Source organism: Barbus barbus (assembly GCF_936440315.1).
Source record: "Barbus barbus genome assembly, chromosome: 33".
In the NCBI taxonomy this organism is placed as follows: Eukaryota; Metazoa; Chordata; class Actinopteri; order Cypriniformes; family Cyprinidae; genus Barbus; species Barbus barbus.
The window spans coordinates 25,125,158-25,146,505 of record NC_136761.1 but is presented as its reverse complement, the minus strand read 5'-3'; the positions used below and the strand labels follow the sequence as shown (position 1 = coordinate 25,146,505).

General features: G+C 35.8%; 1 protein-coding gene across 1 annotated transcript; it reads right to left on the bottom strand.

Annotated features, from left to right (window-relative positions):
- Positions 1 to 3,798: 3,798 nt before the first annotated feature.
- Positions 3,799 to 15,204, bottom strand: LOC306853539 (transforming growth factor-beta-induced protein ig-h3-like). The gene is made up of 17 exons (XM_079391034.1): positions 15,015 to 15,204; positions 14,661 to 14,759; positions 10,585 to 10,649; positions 10,350 to 10,507; positions 10,031 to 10,195; positions 9,694 to 9,840; positions 9,449 to 9,590; positions 8,721 to 8,933; positions 7,954 to 8,091; positions 7,720 to 7,865; positions 7,126 to 7,262; positions 5,981 to 6,111; positions 5,696 to 5,820; positions 4,980 to 5,082; positions 4,827 to 4,888; positions 4,656 to 4,680; positions 3,799 to 4,524 (listed from the first exon to the last, which is right to left on the bottom strand). Exons 1-17 carry the CDS (start codon positions 15,128 to 15,130, stop codon positions 4,463 to 4,465), a joined length of 2,034 nt encoding a protein of 677 aa, XP_079247160.1. The 5' UTR covers positions 15,131 to 15,204; the 3' UTR covers positions 3,799 to 4,462.
- Between the last annotated feature and the right edge of the window lie 6,144 nt (positions 15,205 to 21,348).

Sequence of the window (21,348 nt, the reverse complement as noted above, 5' to 3'; positions counted from 1 at the left end):
TTTTCATGTTTACTTTGGACAATGTTTTTGAACAGCTGAAGACACCTGAAGTAACAAACAACAATGTCAGAGGCCAGCAAGTGTATTAAGTAGTATTAAATGAACCATTGCTCTTCCTGAGTGGAGCGAGATGTTTTTTGTGCAGTTTAAGGTGATTAAGTTTAATTTCTGTTCCTGTTTTACTTTGTGTCTCCAGCAGACATCTTCACAGATTTTGTTCATACAAGGCTTTTCACAAGCTGTGAGCTTTATGGATACTGGAAACCTGGTTCTACAATCTGTTCTCACTGGGTGTCCTGCATGTGATATAAGAGAGCTATTGTGGGTCAAGCCCACACAGCAAAAGGCCAAATCAGAGGGCAACATATGTAGAGCAGGTCATGTGTGTTGTCAAAGTCATCCACCCAGATCCCAAAACATCTGTGTCTGTCTGTAAGGACAGAAGAAGGACTTATTCTTTTCATTTTCACAAATCGAAACAGTTTGTCTCTTTTATGTCACTGCCTTTTCTGAATGAACACTGGGTTTTGTTACTGTAAGCCTTTCCATCAATGAAAACGCACTCTGTCACTCTAGCTAAAAGAGAACAGCTGCATGACTGCCCTAAATTCCATTTATGTTTGAATAGCTCTGACTAGTTATTTATAATACTTGATCGTACCCTTAAAGGAAAAGTTCACCCAAAAAAGAAAATTCATCAGGAAAGATTTGGAGAATTTAGCATTACTGGTTCACCAATGGCTCCTCTGCAGTGAATGGGTGCCGTCAGAATTAGAGTCCAAACAGCTGATAATAACGTCACAATAATCCACACCACTCCAGTTCATCTATTATCATCTTGAAAGCAAAAAGACTACAAGACTACTGTGTGTTTGTAATAAACAAATACATTATTAAGGTGTTTTAACTTTAAACCATCCCTTCTGGCCAATAATCCTCAATAACACTTCTTCCAGTGAAAAAGTCCATCCTCTGTTGTCCTCTAAATACACTGACATATGTTTAGAACTGTTTTGGACTGATTTTGACAAGATGGCTTCTTTTTTTATTGAAGAAAGAATTATTATGGATAGAGGAAGCAACAAGTTAAGAATGTCTTAATGTTTATTTGTTTTAAATACGCAGCTTTTCACTTCACAAGATGTTAACTGATGGACTGGAGTGGTGTGGATTATTGTGATGTTTTTATCAGCTGTTTGGACTCTCATTCTGACGGCACCCATTTACTGCAGAGCATCCATTGGTGAGCAAGATATGTAATGAAACATTTTTCCAAATCTGTTCTGATGGAGATACAAACTGATACATATTTGATTGCCTGAGGATGAGTACATTTTCATAATTTCATCATACATTTTAATTTTGGGGTGAACTATTCCTTTAAAAATGGTGTAACCTAACAAAGTCAGGTTCAATCTGAGAAATTATATATTTTTGACTTGAATAGATACAGTAAATGTAGATGTGGAACCACATGAAGCACATTTTTGACATCCAGAAAGTGAAACCCATTATATTGAGCCATTAATGGCCGCACATGTGTTTCCCATTAGAAAGGTCCTTCACAGACAAAGATGTCCTACAATAGCCATGTGTAGGTTGCATTTGGAGTGTAAATCACCATTGATGATGCCAGATATAACAACAGTTTACCAAAACTGATAATCGGATTTAAATTTAGGGTCAAAATAGTGGACAAGAAAAAAATGTCTGATTACTTTGGATTGATACTAAAGGGAAACAGACATCAAATTATTTATAAAGGTCTCAGGCATCCTAACTCTGAATGTAATACAGATGTAGACTTATTAGACTTGACATTTGTTTCCGTGCAGTGGTGTAATGATTTTAACGGCGTGTATAAACATGGTTTAGCAAGAGGAGATGAGAGTATCTTGAATATTTTTCAGCACATTGATCTTTGGTTGCTACATGCCTATACTGTAATAATAACTTAAGCAGCGTGTTTGCCAGCAGGTTCCAGTAGCACTAAACCCCACTGCCCTCTGCGGCACAAAACAGGCTGCCAGTGTCTTGCTCTGGGAGACAAATGCTGCTGGAATGTTTCGTTTGGGCTGCCAGCTGAGAAAGGGTACTGTGCACATATGTTTCCTACTCCAGCTCTGTTGGGCAGCTTTGAGTCATCCCATCCCATCCCAGGACCGCTGCAGGGTACAGAAGCTCTATTTACCATCCTCAAATGTTTCCGGTGTGTATGCGGTGATATAACAAGCACAATAAAGCAAAATGGCAGGTTTAAACAACAGGCATCTTTCCACGTAACGTCATTACGGAAGCTCCAGCAGTCTTGTTTTGATTCCAGTGGTTGGTTGGGATCCAAAAATGGCAAGTCTGTTCTGATAGGCTCATGTATGGGGGAAAAACAACGCTAAATGTAAATAATAAAATGCAACGAACCATATAATTGTGAGTTGAGGATAACAAATTAAACAGGTTTTACAACTTTTAAAAACCCCATGAAATTAAAATCAAATTTTTATTGCTTTTAGTCCATGTGTGCTAGCTTTAAGGTCATTTACTGTACATGTTTGTGTACCATTAAACAGAAAGCAAAATTCACCTTTAACAGATATATGCTATCCAAATTTGCAGTATTTTTCTATCAGGGAAAACAGAACAAAATACCGATGACTCATACTGCACTATACAGATTTTTGTCCAATCAGATGCTCTCCAAGGACATTGTCCCTCCCACTAAACCCACTTAATCTGGCAACAATGATGACCATATTTATTTACATTTTTCAAGTAATATTATATCAGTAGGTTTTGGTACTGTGTTGGATTTGATGTCAGGGTCCTGAAGCAAAACAAACTGCCCTATAGCAACATCTGTCTGTGGTTTTAAAGTAATTTTGGTGACAATCAGGTTTCTGGTGTTTTAAAGACAAACCATTCTTCAGTCAACACCATTGCCGAGCATTTTCTCTTTAAAACTACAGTGAACCAAAGACAGTCTCAAAAATGCAGTTTGAAAAATCTCTCTTTTCTTATCCAAAGTTGATCTAGTCAGGAATCTAAAGTTCTGTTAACCCTAAAAAAACGGTATCTCTGTATTTATACTATGTCCTCAAGGTGCAAAACTTTTATAATCATTTATTTATTATTATTTTTTAATTTTGTGTAGGCTATCCTTTCTTTCTTTTTTTTTCTATTTTGTTTTTATAACTGTACTGCCTTAATGGTTTGGTGTTTTGTACTGTTTAATTAAAAAAAAGATTCATGATCCGAAGACCCCATCTGAATCAAATGATTTTTTTTAGAAATGCAACTTAAAAAAAAAAAAAAAAAATTGGTATGCATTATTTAATATTTCATTTGCTTGTATATAATCTCACTTTTAATATGTTTATTAATTTGTTTATAGGTCTATACCTATTTTTTTAAATTGATTTCAACCAGTTCTTGCCATGAAAATAGACCATTTTTTAAATCTATTTTATTTTTCTGTATGTAAATGAACGGCCCTATTTGGATTATAATAATCATCCTATACGGATACGTTAATTTTATAACATTATTTATGCAATTTGTAAGTGCAGTGTAAATGTATACACTTGTGCTAGAAATATGAAAATAAAACAAACTAAAAAGTGTATAGAACCCTGCATGTTTAATTAGGCCTATGCTTTTTTTGTTAAAAATTCATGGGGAAATTTTTTTAAATACTTAAAGATGAGTTTTAAGAGATAAAATTAGTGACTGCAGGGGGACTTCAAGCAGAAACATGCAGAAAATGTGGAGAAATTATTTAGTTATGAATAATGAGAACAAGCAGACTTTTAAATGATCATCTAAGTGAGACGTTTAATCACCACATTATGAATTCAGCTCAGTGATCTGACATATTGGCTTGTAACAGACAGAGCAAACTACATTCAAGGGCACTGGCTAGTTATATGTAAACTATAATTATGTGGCAACAAAATGGTCATTTTTATTAAGAAATATGCAGTGATCTTTGGTTCTTCACAAAACATCTTTGGTATAATATAACAAATAATCTGCACAAGTTTACATTATAGACCATGGGAAATAAAGACATAAATTTGGTCTGTATTTTTTTTTTATGTGCCCAAATAGCATTTGTTCCAGCTTAAACCATGCAAACATGCTACAGGTATATCAAATACAACCAAATCATTACAAAAACAATAAAAAGAAATACAAAATGTTAACAAAAAGTCTTGAACCAACATCTGATTCAAATAATTCAGACTGAAATTCCAAAACAGAAGTCGAATGAATATCCAAAACATATGACGTGCCATAAACTGCTGTCATGAAATCACCGCTCTTCATCCAAAGGTCTTTGGCACATGAAAAAAAGTCACAATCTTGCTCCATTTTCAGCATTATGTACTTTGTTGCCAGGATTTTCTTAGGCTTTTGAAGTGGTGGAGGTTAAAGCGAACCACAGTTTTACTTTGTAGCGCTATGTTTACTGAACACGAGACATTGTTCTGCTGCTATAACTTCTCCGGACCTTCTGGAAGAGATCATCTGTAATGTAGCAAGAAATATATTAAGATTCATTTTGTTTTTCTCTTTCATTTATTTTCCAGTGCAGGATATATATCTGGTTCATTAATTGCATTAATGTGCAAAAACGTTAGTGAACAATACATACATACCATTATTCATTACTTGAGTCCCAGCCTGGCATCAAGAATTGAGAAGATATATTTCATTTATTTTGACAATTCAAGTACAAAACATATGTACAAAAAGCTAGCAAGCAAAGAAGAAAGTTATTAAATATCAACACTGATCTACTAGTAAATAATAGTTTATGATATACTAACCCTCGCAGCAGAGGTGCGTCTGATTGTTGAGCCTTCAGCCTGGTCACTCACAATTTTAGGAGCTACAACAAAGTGGCACGTCACACTGTTATGAAGCTCTGAAATTAGATTGCTTTTATCATAAAGTTTAAGAAAAACTGGTTTATGACTTACGCAGTGGCTTTATGATTACATCAACAACATGTACAACTCCATTGGTAGCCATCAGGTCAGTCTCGACAACAGGCACCCTGTTCACGTATACGGTGGAGTTACGCTGAAGGAGATAAACAGATCCGAATGAAATGCAAGAATTATCAGATGAAATAAAGAAAGATTGACTATTTATTCATGCTTACATTATTCAAAAGTTAAGCTCGTCTAGAGAAACTAAATAATGAAAGAAATTAAATGAACAGTGAACAGCATATAAATATACACTAAAAGTTTGGGGTCAGTAAGATTTAAGCAAAAAGAAGAAATGAATGCTATTAATAGTGACAGTGAAGACATTTATCACATTTATGTTACAAATTGTTTCTATTTTAAATAAATGCTGATCTTTTGAACTTTCTATTGTTCAAAGAATCCTGACAAAAATTATTCTTGAGCAGCAATCAGCATATTAAAATGATTTCTGAAGGATCATGTGACTGGAGTAATGATGCTGAAAATTCTAGAATTTTATAATATTCCACAATATTACTGATTTTACTTTATTTTAGATCAAATAAATGCATACTTGGTGAACACAAGAGACTTCTTTCAAAAACATACCAACCCCAGACTTTTGAACAGCAGTGTACCAATATAACTTCTATTAAAGATACAGAATCTAAAAAGCATTTGTTGACTCAATAATAAGATGAAATTGATTGTTGAGTACTGACAGTGCCTAACTCCAGTTTATCTCCTGTCAGGGGCTTCACTCTGGTGTGTGAGGTCACAGCGCCGCTGACCAGGAACTCTTCACCAATGTGGTATCTCAGAAGGTTTGCCAGCTCCTTGGGGTCTCCTAAGTACAAAACAGCGAGGACACAACAGATGTAGGTATATTCTGCACATACACAAACACTGATTACAGAATTCCCATAGAAACAAATCTGACTAGTTAGTGTGTAATCATGCCCTGAACATCTGCTTTTCTAACACATATGGTACACAGAAGACATTACTCATGAGTTTGTTGAGGTCGGTGGGGGGCATTGCTCGGAAAGCAGCATTGGTGGGGGCAAAGAAGGTGTAGGTCCCTTTTTTGTTCAGGAGCTCGGTCAGGCCTGCTCTCTGAATGGCGCCAACCAAAGTGCTGTGGATGAGAGGTCATTAAAGCACATTATTAGGAGTGTATCTTTAGGCGATAGAAGACAGTTAGACTGACAGTTCAGATTCCACCCAGGTCATTAGAAATCTGAAGAAATTACAGCCTCGAGTTTGAACACGATCATGAAGTACATGATCATTACGAAAATCCTTTTAGGAGACTGACACTGAATGTGGGTGAGAAACGGCAGCTGCAAATTCCCTTTCCTTTTATGGTGGAAAATTTTTCTTCAAGGTATTTATGTGAGGTTAAATCTTTTGTACTCTCAAATACCTCTAGAATGGCTTAAATAGTCATAAGCACAGTATTTAAAGTAAATAAAAAATCGTGTCAACATTTAGTTGAACTCTTGTCATTCCAAACCGAGCTTATTTTTGACTAATACTAAAACCATAAAAAATTATTTACTTGAAACAAAGTAAATTTTAATTGAAATAATATATAATTAAATATTAATAAATAAGAAAGAAATGATAAATAATATATATTAAATTTAAATGAAATACTTTAGTAAAATAACAAAAGCTAAAACAGATATAGAAATGTATAAATATAGAATAAAATAATAATAGAGTAGTAATATAGAATAAAAAATATAGAAATATTTAAAAAAAGGCAAAAATACACAACAAAATTATTAAAACTTTAAAAAACTGAAAATATAAAAATAAAAAGTGAATCAAAATATTAATAAAAACTATAATAGTATCTCAGTGATACTAAAATAACACTGTTCCAAGCCCATACAGCTATATGTCTCGTGTGGAATAATGTTATCTTGTTTCCAGTTTGCTGGTGCCTTTTGACACCAAATGCAATTTGTTCACAACTGTCTTCTGACCAAATGCCGCTCACATCAGTGGGGCCACATTTGATTCAACTTCAAGATGTTCTTATGTCCTAGTACTGAATATACAGTATTATATACTTAAATAAAAGAGTATAGGCATACTCTTTTATTTAAGACATCACTGTAAGGATTATCGTCACTGTGCTTACCTGAAACGATCATCTGCCTTCAGGACGTCCATGACAGTTCCCATGGGGGGTGCCAGGATCTTGTCAACGATAAACATATTTGCATAGCGGCCATTTTTGTCATGTGCAGCAATGCAGGCGTTCTCAATGCACAGGTTCTGCAAAGTGAAACGGTTAAGGTTATTGGTTATACAGATCGCCACATTTGTTTCAAAGCTCACTTTTCTCACAAGACAGATGATGCATGGAAAACGTTAAGGTGATCCAAAGGAGAGGTTTCCGGTGGTCTGTGAATTCCATTACAAAGCAGAAATGTGAAAGCGCAGACTGAACTATACCAGCCTCGCTGCCAGCTATAACATGGCTAGAAATAAAAAACGTGGCTCTTATGTGTGTTTGATGGATTGGGATGGGAAATGGTGAGTTTCATAATGCAAGATGTAGACAAGAAGGATTTATTTCCTCCACCATTGTCATGAAAATGAAAAGTATTGATCTGTTTTGTTGTGATAGGATTTTGTTCAGTATAGATAGATATCAATGTTTCATTTAAAAATAGCTGCCTGGATTTGGGTTTCTGTTGAATTAGTCCCATATGTATAATTCAAGACTTACATTTCTGAACACAAACACTCTAAGTTTCAATCCACCAAGGGTCTCCAACTCCTGCCCATGGTAAAGGCTCTTAGAAGAAAACTTCTCCTTGAGAATGTGGTTTCTCAGCAGTTTCTTCAGGTCGGGTGTCATGGCCAAACTCTTGTCTGCACACAAATTACACAATTACAGTTATTTCAGAGTTTCTTAAGGCACAGTTGCTACTGTAGCTCAAAGAAAATGGAGTGATCCAACCTTTAAAAGCATCGTTCAGTGGAGCTAATAAAGTCACAGCCTCTGAACCAATGAGATGATCAGTAAAACCGGCATCTTTAAAAAGCTTGGAGGCTGTAGTAACAATGGATCCCTCTGCAAGCTCCAGGAGGGTCTTGGCTAAAAAAAAAAAAAAACAGTACAGCATTAAAAATATTTAAAATTATATGTGTAATATATATGTATGTATATAGAAACATTAATTCAATTTTCAGAAAATAATTTTATGCCTTCATAATAAATAAATAACAAATAAATAAATCAGCATGAATTTAGAAATTAAAACATAGAAATATATATAACGTAAATAATAGAATATATGTAAAAACAAATCATTGTATTGCACTGCATTTGCATTTTTAACCTTTTTAATCATTTATTAATAAATTAACATTAAAAAAATAGTGTCATGACATTGACATTTAGGCCAGATTTACTAACAGCTTCCACCAGCGCAAACCAGGATTTACTAAAGGCACGCAGTGAAAAATTAGCCCTGAAAAGGCATGGATACAGTTATTTTTTATCCAGACCTTATTTATGGTAGGAGAGCATTTAAATGAATCATGCAAGTTTTACTAAGGATTGAGCTAGTTTCATGCATTGAATTTCTTTGAATTTCATTGATTGAGTTTCATGCATTGAACTTTCCACTCCCATCTGTGCTTTTATGGGATTGCGCTCCCACACTGTTTAGTAACACTGCCCTGTTTAGTAAATCTGGCCCTAAGATCTTTTAAAGATCAAACCTGAGTCAGGGATAAGGAGTTCATTGACGTAGTGAATGACTCCATTGGTTCCAAGCTTGTCTCTCTGCGTGACGATGGCTTTGCCGTTGATGGTCATCTCATCGCCATCGCAGCCGACTTCCAGCACTGTGCCCTGCAGGGTCTCCAGGGGTGTTCCAGCCACAATGGACTCAGAGCAGTGCAGGTTCTTCAGAATGTGGTAATTCAGCAGATCTAAAGTGGATGGAGACCAAAAAATGATGACCAGATGACAACATCAGCACAACTGTGCTACCGGAGAAACCATGACAACTGGTCTGGAGACAAAAAATTAATCTGTTGTTGCAACATCTGGGACATTTATGGGGTTAAACTTACATGAACTCAAACTCAACATGAAATCAAATAGTTAATGTTTCTGCTTTTATTATGCATGATTCAGAAGTATGCATTATTCCTAACCAAACGTTTGTCTTCAGTCTAATAGCTTGCTTAGATTCTGAAACGATTTTCCTGCTTGGCTGACATTACGAACAAATCCCTCTTACTTTTCAGTGGCTTCTTCCAACCACTTGGCTCCATTCTGCTATAGACAAATGCCTACTTTTCACAATCCAATCAATTCCCAATGGATACAATTAAATCCATTTTTTTCTCATTGAATACCATTTTTTCCAGTTTCACTCAGAAATGCATCATAGTTGGAAGTAAAATGAAAATTGCTTCATGCTGAAAAAGAGCAAAAGTACCTTTGAGAGCAACAGGGTCTCCCAAAATTCTGGTCAGCGTTTCTGGAGGAATCTTCTCAAAGGCTTCATTGGTTGGAGCAAAGATGGTGTAGGAACCCTCGTTCTCCAACAGATTGGTGAGACCAGCAGCAGCAACTGCAGTCTAAATAAAAAGCAAAGGAGGTCGTTCAATGGACTTTGCACTATTTATACTACTAAATGCCTACTGAACCAGCAAATTCCCTCAATAACGATATAAGATCTACCCGTAGAGTGTCCAGGTCATCATCGGTGTCAATTAAAGAGTTGACATTATTGGTAATGGCAGTGATGACTCTGTCAACAACATGCACAATTCCATTGGTGGCATGCTGGTCTGTCTTCACAAGCCTTGCACAGTTCACTGTAACAATCTGCAACAAAACATATGATTGGTAAAGTACACAAAACCTCACAGCAAATCACTTGGAATATACACTAGTTGACACAAATCTCAACAGCATTAAATAACCATAGGTAAACAACATATTTCCATTGAGAGCATCTAAACAAGACTCTTGTTGGTTCAAGCAGCACTGATGGTTTCAACCAAACTGGACTTACTCCATTAGAATAATGGTGGATGTGAACATCAAAGTCCTGATACATGGAGGCGAACGAAACGCTATGCTTAAGATCGTCAGAAGTCAAGCGTTTGTTGATCATGTGGTAGTGCAGAGCGTTGAGGAGTTCAATGTTGACGTTGCTCACCAGGGCATCCAGAATTTCCTACAGCACATTTTGAAATGACATTGAGCTTATCTTGATATTTTTGCTGTTTTTAGAGTTATGATAATTTTTGGGAACTCTGCCTTGCCTAAAATGACAGGAAACTCTTTATTTCTTCTACATGATCTATGGAGATGCACTAGTGGGAACTCACAGTGGGAAGTGCAGCCCAAGCCTCATTGCTTGGAGCAAAGAATGTGAAGCTGCCGGGACCTTCGATCTCCTCCTGCAATTTCGCTCTTTCAGAGTACATCTTGGTAGTAGTGGCTCCAACCACACCCAAGGTTTTATAGATATTCACCAGAGGTAGGGCTTTGAAAAATAAATCCCTTTTTTATTGTTATATCATAACAAACCTCTTTTTATGCACACAATTTATAATTACATACCTGCTGGACATCCTTTTTCTCCAATCACCTTCTCATAACCAGGACAGCACTCATAGCTGACCACCCTACAAAGAAATGTAAAAAACATAACTTAAATGGGTTTCATAAAAGATTCTGTACAGATCCCATAGGAAATGGGAGTTCTTCAGGAACTTCTACAGGAAATCAGGTCTATATTTCTATCTTTATTACTGTGAGAGCTGAAGGGCTGTGACAAGCAACACACTCCTCGATGCGTTTTAAAGTGCATGGCTTAAGCTATATTGTACTTCTTCTTTTTAATTTGTGCCAGGTATTTCCATAATAAATAAGGTCTGTGCTGGAGTTGGTCTTAGAGGGTCATAAAATCTAATTTCCTTTGGTAGCTGAAGAATCCAGAGGTACGGTATGGGCCAGGGAATCTCCTGAGAGGGAACTCTAACACCAGCAGTCCTGCCAATAAAAACAATGGGAAATTCCTAGGAACCACCATGCAAAGGTGCAATAATTGGGTTACTGAAGATTGACGTATAGCTTTATTTAGATGCTTCCTTTTCTGAAAAATGTTATGATCTCTTACTAATGCAGTTGATATTTCTATGCATAATCACTTTTTACCAGCTCACTATTACTAACTCGCTACTAAAAAAGTTTAGTTTTTCTAAGAAATAAACGTTGCATTATTTCATGGGGGTAAAATAGGGTTTTACAATGACACAGTGCTTGTATTGAGACTAAATAATGACTACTAAATCAATTTCAGAGCCATTACTATAGCATTGGCTTCAACGAAAAATATATTTCTGCTTATTTTAACTATATAATTATGCAACATAAGAATTTGCTGTTGCATAATTCTTTTTCTTCCCATATCATGACTTACAGTTGTTTGACATAAGATATTTTGGTGAAGAACATTTGAGGATACTTTGATGATATATTCCATGGTATGCGTATTTAGAGACGGAGGAATTTGAGTTATATTTTTTTAAAGGTTGTTGACATACCAATCTCAACAAATTGTTAGCATACTATCTTGAACAACCCACAGCATCTTAGATGGAGATAGAGTGGAAAGCTAGAAGGCAAATCTAAACAAAAGGCAACAATCCTAACATTCAGGCATGGGACAGACTTGTAAAACACACGGAAGAGGAAAGCAGATTGAACTGATTATCAAAACAGATGGTAACTCAACTCCTGTTTGTCCTCTGCCGACATAAGCAAAGATGGTAGCCATGGATTTCTGACAAAATAAACAGCTAGGCCACATACGTTTCACATTGTGCACTTTCAAGTGGTGAGACAAGCGCTTCCAAGAGCCATTGTGAAAACTGTATTATGTTGAAATCTATATTTAGCATCTGGGTGGTCATCTGATTCATCATTTGCATCTTCTAAAATGTCTCACTTCCTTATATCAGAAGTTACAATATAATTTTCCAGACAACTTCTTCTTAATCATAAGACAAAGCATAAATGATTATCATATTTTAAAGGTTTGCTGAAATCATGCAATTATATTATCACCATTATATATCAATATAACCATTACAATCACTGATATCAGCAAAAAATATTTCTGTGGAAATAAAGTGCCTGAACCAGGAGGCTAGCAAAAAGAGAGCACTGGGGAGTAATTTGTGAAAAAAAGTTATTGGTCTCTCCTCAAGTGACCTGGAAACATCCTGTTCCACAGCACTGACCTTTATGAACCAATCATACAAAGAGTGCAATTGTTCCCACAAAATTCCTCCAACCCCAAACTTCGAAACCCCAAAGAAACTCTGTAAATCAAGTGAACTTAAGTGTCACAGAACCCAACCTTGGGCTTTCCAGAGTAAGGTACATCCTTTCACCGCAAAGCTCAACTTTTTTTTTCTCACAGAAATCAGAGTGAATGGAAAACTCCTTGAGACCTGGTCTCAATGATTTGTGTGTGTTTGGGGATATAAGGCTTTCAGGAATCCCAACTGAAGTCATTTCCTAAAAGCATCCAAGCACCCACAGCAACTCTGACTTCCTTCTTGCTTTCTTGAGGACGGCTATGAAAGAAACTCTGTTTAAACATGGGGAGATTAATAAAACAAGTCCTTCTGTGTCTCAAGATTTTCCAGTGCGATTTTAAATCTGGTTTTTGAGCAGAATTGCTAAACAGACGGCATATGAAAGAAAAAAAATAAATAAATGTATGACTAATAACAGGCAAAATCAATTAATTAAAAGACGAAATGGGGCAAAAAAGACTAAAGAATTCTTGTCATTCTCCCACAACTTTACATTTTTTTATGTAAAGTGCTGTTCAAAAGTTTGGGGTCAGTAAGACCTTTTTTGGGGAAAAAAATAATCCTCTTATTCAGTATAATGCATTAAATTGCTCAAAAGAGGTCCCCGCAATTTTACAATTTTACAAAGTTTCCACAAAAAACTATAATGCAGCACAACTGTTTCCAACACTGATAATAATAAGAAATGTTAGAATGATTAGCATATTAGAATGATTTCTGAAGGATCATGTGACACTGAAGACTGGAGTTATGATTTAGCTTTGCACCACAGGAATAAAGTACATTTCAAAATACATTCAAATGGAAAAGTGTTATTTTATATTGCAATAATATTTCACAATATTAATATTTATAGTGTATTTTTAATCTTTTGGACGGCGGTGTAAATATGCATGATATAGGGTATCACAGTCTCACCTAACCAGAATACACTGGGATATTAAAAAACTTCTGCACACTAAACAACCCCCAACACTGGTTGGTGTACCTTATGTAAGCAACATTAATCTGTTACATAATGTCTCCAAATCTAGACGCAAATAAACATTCCAGACTCTATTCCAGATTCCAGCGTGCTTAATAAGCATCCACCATATCCTGTGCCAAAACATCAGCTTCATTACACCTTTATTAAATCTCTGATTTTATTTATCATTTAAAGTTTAATTTCTGCAGACACTGAATATGCGGTTCCTCCTGAACTCTAATATATTTGTCTGTGGTATGTTCGTGTAACCAATAACACCCTTTACCCCTGTGGGGACATCAAGTGGTTGTCAATCAAACAGCGTTGCTACAAGTTGTAATTGTGATCCAGGTCTTAGTGCACTGAAGAGCTTTCAGACAGAACGGCACTCAGATTTGTCAGCCTGCACTGTTCAGGATGTTAGGCAATTTAACCCCACGAAGACTGAAGCCAATTACCATGAGACATATGGTAACCATTACTACACAACGTTCTTCTATATCTACTGTCAACTTGAACTCAAATACCCTGTTCACTGTTCCATTATATAGCTGCTAGATACAAAAAAAGTGCTTCATGTGTCTCCTATGTAAATTTATAACTTTGATGGATATATACTACTGACTGAAAGATGTCAAAGTGCTCTTCAACACACAACTTGCGAAAGCTTGTAGAAACACTAGTTAACACTCTTTAACACTTTAACAAGACATTTCCTCTTCAGGACTTCAAAAGGCTACTATTTTAGAATATGCTACACCAACCCTATGAATATATGTGATCCCCCTGGATAATAGTAATCATTTATGACAACCTGCTCTTCAAAGCACATATAGATGATGCTTTTTAAATTCCTTACAGTTAGAAAGGTGATTACAATCTTTTATTTTTCAATATAAGTTTATTCACATAAATATCTCAGCACATTCAGGTAGTTTAAATGAAATAGTCTGTAATAAACTTTAATCTAGTTATATAAATGTGGGGAAAAGACTCTTGCATGACAACTGGTGAAACATTTTCCATCTAGTTATGTCCTGAGAGAGTTTTTCCTCTCCAACTTAAAAAGACAATGGTATTTGATCTAAGAAGAGCTATTCATTGAATCCAGTACACTGGTTCATATGTTTAGCACAGTAAAATAATATATTTGCAAAATGCTGTTATCCAGATAGATAGATAGATAGATAGATAGACAGACAGACAGACAGACAGACAGACAGACAGACAGACAGACAGACAGATAGACAGATAGATAGATAGATAGATAGATAGATAGATAGATAGATAGATAGATAGATAGATAGATATTTTCATTTAATAAGATATCGGTGGTAACTCACGTTGGTTTGCCACATATTTTGCGGTGATACCATTGCTTGCAGTTGGTGAAGTACTTCTTATCTGTTCCTTGAATCTTCTGCATAGCACAAACATTGGTGCTGCAACACAAATCAAATAAAAACAGCTTTCTTTAAATGTTCCTAACATGCACCAAATGCTCAATGCATGCTGCAGGACTAAAGAAGAAAAAGTTTTTCAGTGATGTTTGGAAAATGATCAAAATGTAGGGTTGCATTTAAACCAGAAGGCCTTTATTTGTGTTTCAAATCAAATTTAGTGCACACAATAGTTATCTGCCTTTATGATAATCAATGCAAGAATCAAGAGTATGATCCCTGCGGAACTGCTCTTACCCATGAGCTCTTCCTCTTATCCTGCTGTGCTGAAGAACCGCTTGATACGGGGTTTTCGCGGCGAAAACTGTCGCGATTAAGGTGATAGAAAGAGCAAACAAAGTTAAGCGCTTCATCTCGCGTCCCTGCAAGCGCACTCCAGAGTGGCGCTGCGCGCGCGGCAGACTCCGGCTTAAATACCGAGACCCCGGTGCTCAGGGAGGGGCTTGAGACGACCAGAAACACGACACTTTCACTGACAAAGCATGCTACTGGATTATAACACTCAAGAGAATAACTCACTTGTAAAGATTTTATTTCTAATATAGTATGTTAAACTGCTAGCCTATTATTTAATATTATTTAATATAGTTAAACTGTCAACTGTGCATAAAGTATTATTATAAATATGGTCATAATATACAATAAAAAAATAGATAATGAACTGTTGATAGCCTACTTGATTTCTTTTTTGATGATGATGATTTTAATGAATTTGTCGTTACTTACAAATTGCAATCAGATAAAATAAATTCTCTCAATTGCCTTCTCTAATTCACTATTAATTATAGTCACAATTTACTTAAGTAAAAATAAATGTAATAACCATGAGGAAAATCAGCTAATCAGCATTCAGTGAATATGAGCCGCCATATCACCGTAAAAAAACTAAATTGAGCATATTCAGCAGATTTTTCAACTTTTTGTTGTATAAATTTAAAACAAGATGTTGAGAAAACTCACAAATCTGCTGAAGATGGTTGCCTTAAACTTTTAAGTTTGCCTTTTAAGTTTTTTTTTTTTTTTTACAGTGCATATGGGTTAAACGTTTAACCCCTGCTGGGTAAAAAACAGCATGTGTCCTCCCCTGTATTTACCCAGCAGTGCAATAAAAAAAAAAAACCCCATTGGGTTGTTTTTAACCCAGCATTTGTGATACCTTGATAATCCACCATATTTTGATTGTACTATTAGAATTCTTGAATAGCATGGGATATTGTAGCAATTGTTCAAATATGTTGGTTTGCCTACTTGCTGCGTTTAATTGACCTCAATTCTGACCTCTAAAGACTGAAGAATGAATTACATGAAAGAAACGCCTATTCTGGACATTACCTGATAAACCTTACTAAAATATCTCCCACCTCACTTGAACAGTCATATGTTTGGAACATCAAAATACTTCAAAAGCACGCTTAATTTCAGCATGAATAAAGCACTTATGTCTTGTGCTTAGACTTTTCCAAACATTAGCACTTACGTTAAACACAGGAAAGAATATCTTTTTAATATTTTATTAAACTGGCATTGAAATCCCAGAAAAACAGAAAAACCTTTATCTTTTCTTCTTTTTCCCCTACAAAAGCAGCCCAAATGGCATTTCTGCATCAAATCCATTACAGAATGCCTTACGGCAACACTTTTCTTTCAAACTTGTTTCCAATAAGAATTGAATTGTATAATAAAGAGGTCAAGTTTCCAATCCAGTTGAAGAAATGGGACAAGAAACACTTGCTATTTCTCTTGGATGTTTAAAAATAACATTTAATTCCATCAGTTAAAATTTTGAAGCATTTTTAATGTAGCGTGAGAGTTATGTGGCTCGTTACATAATCAAATCCACTACTGTAAACGAATAAATAAGTGAGAAACTCATAATTAAATAATGCTGATACAGCAGATTTTGCCAAAAATACAAGAGATGATCTAAAATAAACATTGTGTCGATGGCAGGAGATGGTATGTTTGGACAGGCTATTCTTTCTTATTTTCTTTTACAGTAAGGCTGGCACTTGGTCTATTTTGGGGTTGCCCTATAAATCTAGCAGCAGTGGTTAATGACCGCTCCTCATATCCTCTAGAGCGGCCGATGCTCCATTAGCTGTGTGGTATTTAGAGAGGTGATTCCTCCTGAGTGGCTTGAGGAGGCATTTAAGGCATGCGCATTAAAGCCTTAATTTTATATCACGACTTTGTTTTTGAAGTTGATTGAATAACAGGAACGTCTACCTGAACCATAATGGGGTTATTTTCCAATCTTGATTTTCTTTGCTTATATAAAAGCAGCAGGTATCCAGGATGCTGCATGATACAGTAGACATTTATGATGCAGATGCCTGCCACGTCAAATATCATATCATATACTGTATTTAGCCCGGCAAACATGTTTGGACAAGAAAACCTCTAAACCATGGGTTTAAATGAATCTTTTGCACTTTTTTGCAATGAATTATTTCTGAATGTTTTTTCTTGGTTATGTGGACATTGCAGACAACATTAAGGGGAACATTCTATTTTTAAAACATAATGGGAATGTTTCTTTTGAATGTTCTGTAAACCATCAATATTTCATAATAACGTTCTATAAACAATATATAAATAGTGTGGTATTTTATTTTAATTTTTTTCATCGAAGACAAGGGGGCAGCTGCATAAACTGCTTAGACTAGTCTTAAAAAGTTAGTCATCTAATTTGTTTTCTTCAAGACATATGTTAATGTTACTGAGAGAACCCTTCCAGAATGTTAGCCAGAGTGGCCTGTTAGATGAATAACTTACCTTATAACTGCATGTTGAGAGACTCATTTCGATTTGATTCTAAGATCAAAGAGGAAAATATCAAACATTTTGATCACAGACATCCTCTGGAGAACTATTTGCAACCTTTTGCAACAAACCTCCCAATCTGTTACATCCATCTCCCTTTTCATGCATAATAAACATAAATTTGTCCTGTTTCTACCGATTTTGAGATTTTACATAATACAAATCCAGTCTCCAATTCTTCTCTGATGCCAATAGCATTTCAGCGAATGCCATCTGTTTAATGCGTTGTCAACAAACAAGAAAATCTCCAATAAAAAGTGTTTAATCTTTAGTAAAAAAAAACACACTCAACATTGATTGACAGTCTAATTTACTCACTATTTTGCATTTGTTATTTCATGTCAGAAAAGAAATATGGCACATTACCTTGTTGAGGTCTGTTTCTTCTATTATTTTTTATAGCCATGTCCAGGAGTTGCCATGGGGCCTAGTGTTTAATGTTCAGCTCGGCTTCATCCAGGGAAGAGCACATTCCTTTGCTCTGAAACCTCCAGAGGGAGAAGGAATACCCATTTGCCCTTTGAATTTTGATACCTCAATCTGCCCAATAAACAAGTGGAATTTCTACATTCCATTTGACATCTATCCCATTGTGTGCTAATTTAGTGTGAGCTGTCCTTTGAAGTTTCTCAGTGCCCTTTTCACATTTTGTCTTTTCGTTTTGAATTATTCGTTCTTTCCATTGTTGATTCAACACTCGGGTGTCAACAGAATCATTTGTAATGGATTGAAAAATGCCCATGCAGTATCTTGTATAACTGCAGCTTTCCATATCAAGCCACGGGAATGGGGAATGGGTTACCTTAAGGAGAAACAATTAAGTGTGTTTTTCCACTCTCCTTGGGGTACCAGTGGTCTCCTTAGCGTCTGGCATTACTTCCTGCTTACAAGAGCAGGTTAACTGAAGCCAGAAAACAATTTAGCAAGCAGACAATGTTGACTCTAACACAATATTTAAAAAGAAAACTAATGGGCATGAAAACAGTATTTGTGGTACCACAGGAAAGATATAACAGGTGGTTTTGTGTATAATAGCACAGTTTCATAGTTCCCCCATAAACTGCATGGAATCCCTGTTATAAACAGTCCGAGAGCATCTTTTTGGTCCAGCTGATGAATCAGATGTGCGGAAATCTGCTGAAATAATTCAAAATGTACTTTGTTTAGTGCCCAACATCAAGACTTATTTTCAGATGTTCTTGGACTGCATCATCCCACGTTGTCTATGTATATGCCAGCATCAGAGAAAAATGGCTTTTAATCTCATTTTTTATAGTCCTTCATACTTCAATTGACATAACATTTCCAGATTCTCTATGGGGTTCAGGTCAGGCGAGTTTGCTGGCCAATCAAGCACAGTAACACCATGGTCATTGAACCAGCTTTTGGTAACTTTGGCAGTGTGGGCAGGTGCCAAGTCCTGCTGGAAAATGAAATCAGCATCTCCATAAAGCTTGACTGTGGACTTCAGAAAACACAGTGGACCAACACCAGCAGATGACATGGCAGCCCAAATCATCACTGACTGTGGAAACTTCACACTGGACTTCAAGCAGCTTGGATTCTGTGCCTCTCCACTCTTCCTCCAGACTCTGGGACCTTGATTTCCAAATGAAATGCAAAATTTACTTTCATCTGAAAAGAGGACTTTGGACCACTGAGCCACAGTCCAGTTCTTTTTCTCCACAGTAAGACGCTTCTGACGTTGTCTCTGGTTCAGAAGTGGCTTGGTAGCCCTTTTCCTGAAGACATCTGAGCGTGGTGACTCTTGATGCACTGACTCCAGCTTCAGTCCACTCCTTCTGAATTTCTCCCAAGTGTTTGAATCGGCTTTGCTTGACAGTATTCTCAAGCTTGCGGTCATCCCTGTTGCTTGTGCACCTTTTCCTACCCAAATTCTTCCTTCCAGTCAACTTTGCATTTAATATGCTTTGATACAGCACTCTGTGAACAGCCACCCCTTTCAGTAATGACCCTCTGTGACTTACCCTCTTTGTGGAGGGCGTCAATGATCGTCTTCTGGATCATTGCCAAGTCAGCAGTCTTCTCCATTATTGTGTTTCAAAGAACAAGAGATACCCCAAATGTATGCTGTAGAGATGGTCATTAATTGAAACTCAAATATAAATATTCTAATATTTTGAGATACCGATTTTTGACTTTCATGAGCTGTAAGCTCTAATCATCAAAATTAAAACAAAAAACTTTTGAAATGTTTTACTTTACATGTAATGAATCCAAAATATATGAAATTTTCAGTTTTTGAAATGTTACAAGAAAAAACTAACTTTTTCACAATATTCAAATTGTTTTGAGATGTACCTGTATTGACTAGTTTTACTTCATTCATAGTAAGTAAACTAAATTAACCAAAATGTTTTTAGTTTCATCTTAAAGGAATATTTCACCTGCAAATGAAAACTTTTGGGATGCAATGAAGTGAAATTAAGTTATAAAAAGCTAAAAAATAATAATCATATTTTATCTACAAGTAATATTTTGTCTTATGTCTAAAGAAAATATATATCAAGTGTATGGTCTGTATAGTAAATAATCTTTTTTAACTTTTTGTATAAACGTATTTGTTCTTAATAAATAATTTTTAAAAATAATAATAAATAAAATTTAAGGTTCAATTAAAAAAAAAATAAGAAAGACTAATATATGTGCCTCCCTGTAAAAAATAAATATGTAAAATAACAGAAAAACTACTGGCAGCTCATTATCTATTAATTTTACGGACATTTCCATTAACTCTAAAATGTAACTCAATGTAATGCAGCGTAAAATTCAAAATACAGGTAAAATACCTTAAAAAAAATAAATATAAGTATTTTTAGATTATAAAAATCCTTCAAATTATACACAGGTTTACACAGGTTTTGACAAATTAATGTTTCTTTCAAAATTGGACCAAAGTATAATTTCGTTTTGAGTGTAATGCTACTCTTCATAAAAAGAAAACTGACAATGCAGCAACAAAAGTAGAAATATCAGCCATAATAGTGCTTTTTAAAGTGGGAAAATGACTGAGAGTTTATGTTTTAAAGAAACAAGAGGGACTCTATTTGTGCAGCTTTGTATCTGAAACATGGATCAGGTTGCTGAGGCTGATGTCTCGAGGGAAAAGGTCAGCATAACATGCTCTTGTGGACCTTCACTCTCAGGATTCCCTTAGTATGTGTTTTTGCCAGTATGGAAAAGTTCAATCAGTCATATACTTCCACTAGAAAAAAATCCAGCTGAACCTCTCAGTGCTTAATGCACTCCACAACCACTTAAACTTCAACCGCAATGTATTTCAGTGGCAGTGATGTTTAGACATGTGTGAGACGTGCTATACCGAATGCCCTGGGTTGACCCCGATGGAATGAATCAGTCTACAGTGATCCCTTGTTAGGCCACATTACAGGACAGGGAAAGAGGAGAGCCTGTGTGATCTCATGACCCTGCCACATGGAGACGGAGAAGGAGGAGGAGGAGGCTGAGATCATCACAAAATATTCCAGCAACACACAGCAAAGCCTTTCTGGACAGCTGGACCGTGCATACATTACAAGGATAAATGCAAAATATGGATGTGGAGGTGGTCAGTCTAAATATAACAGCAGGGGTCATCTAACAGTGGTACAATATATACCCCCTAAAGACATAATTTAATGTGCCTTCACCTCAATGTAAACAGAGTGATGAAGGGCACATGACTAGTGATTTGTATCGGTGCAGTATGTTTATTTTTTTGCATCCC

Bases quoted from the DNA above. Each gene is read 5' to 3' on its own strand.
- LOC306853539 (XM_079391034.1), bottom strand. From the start codon at position 15,130: ATGAAGCGCTTAACTTTGTTTGCTCTTTCTATCACCTTAATCGCGACA. The intron at 8,934-9,448 runs GTACTTTTGCTC...CATCCACTTTAG, and splicing joins AGACCCTGTTGCTCTCAAAG to ATCTGCTGAATTACCACATT. The intron at 4,681-4,826 runs GTTAGTATATCA...TCTTGATGCCAG, and splicing joins GACGCACCTCTGCTGCGAGG to GCTGGGACTCAAGTAATGAA.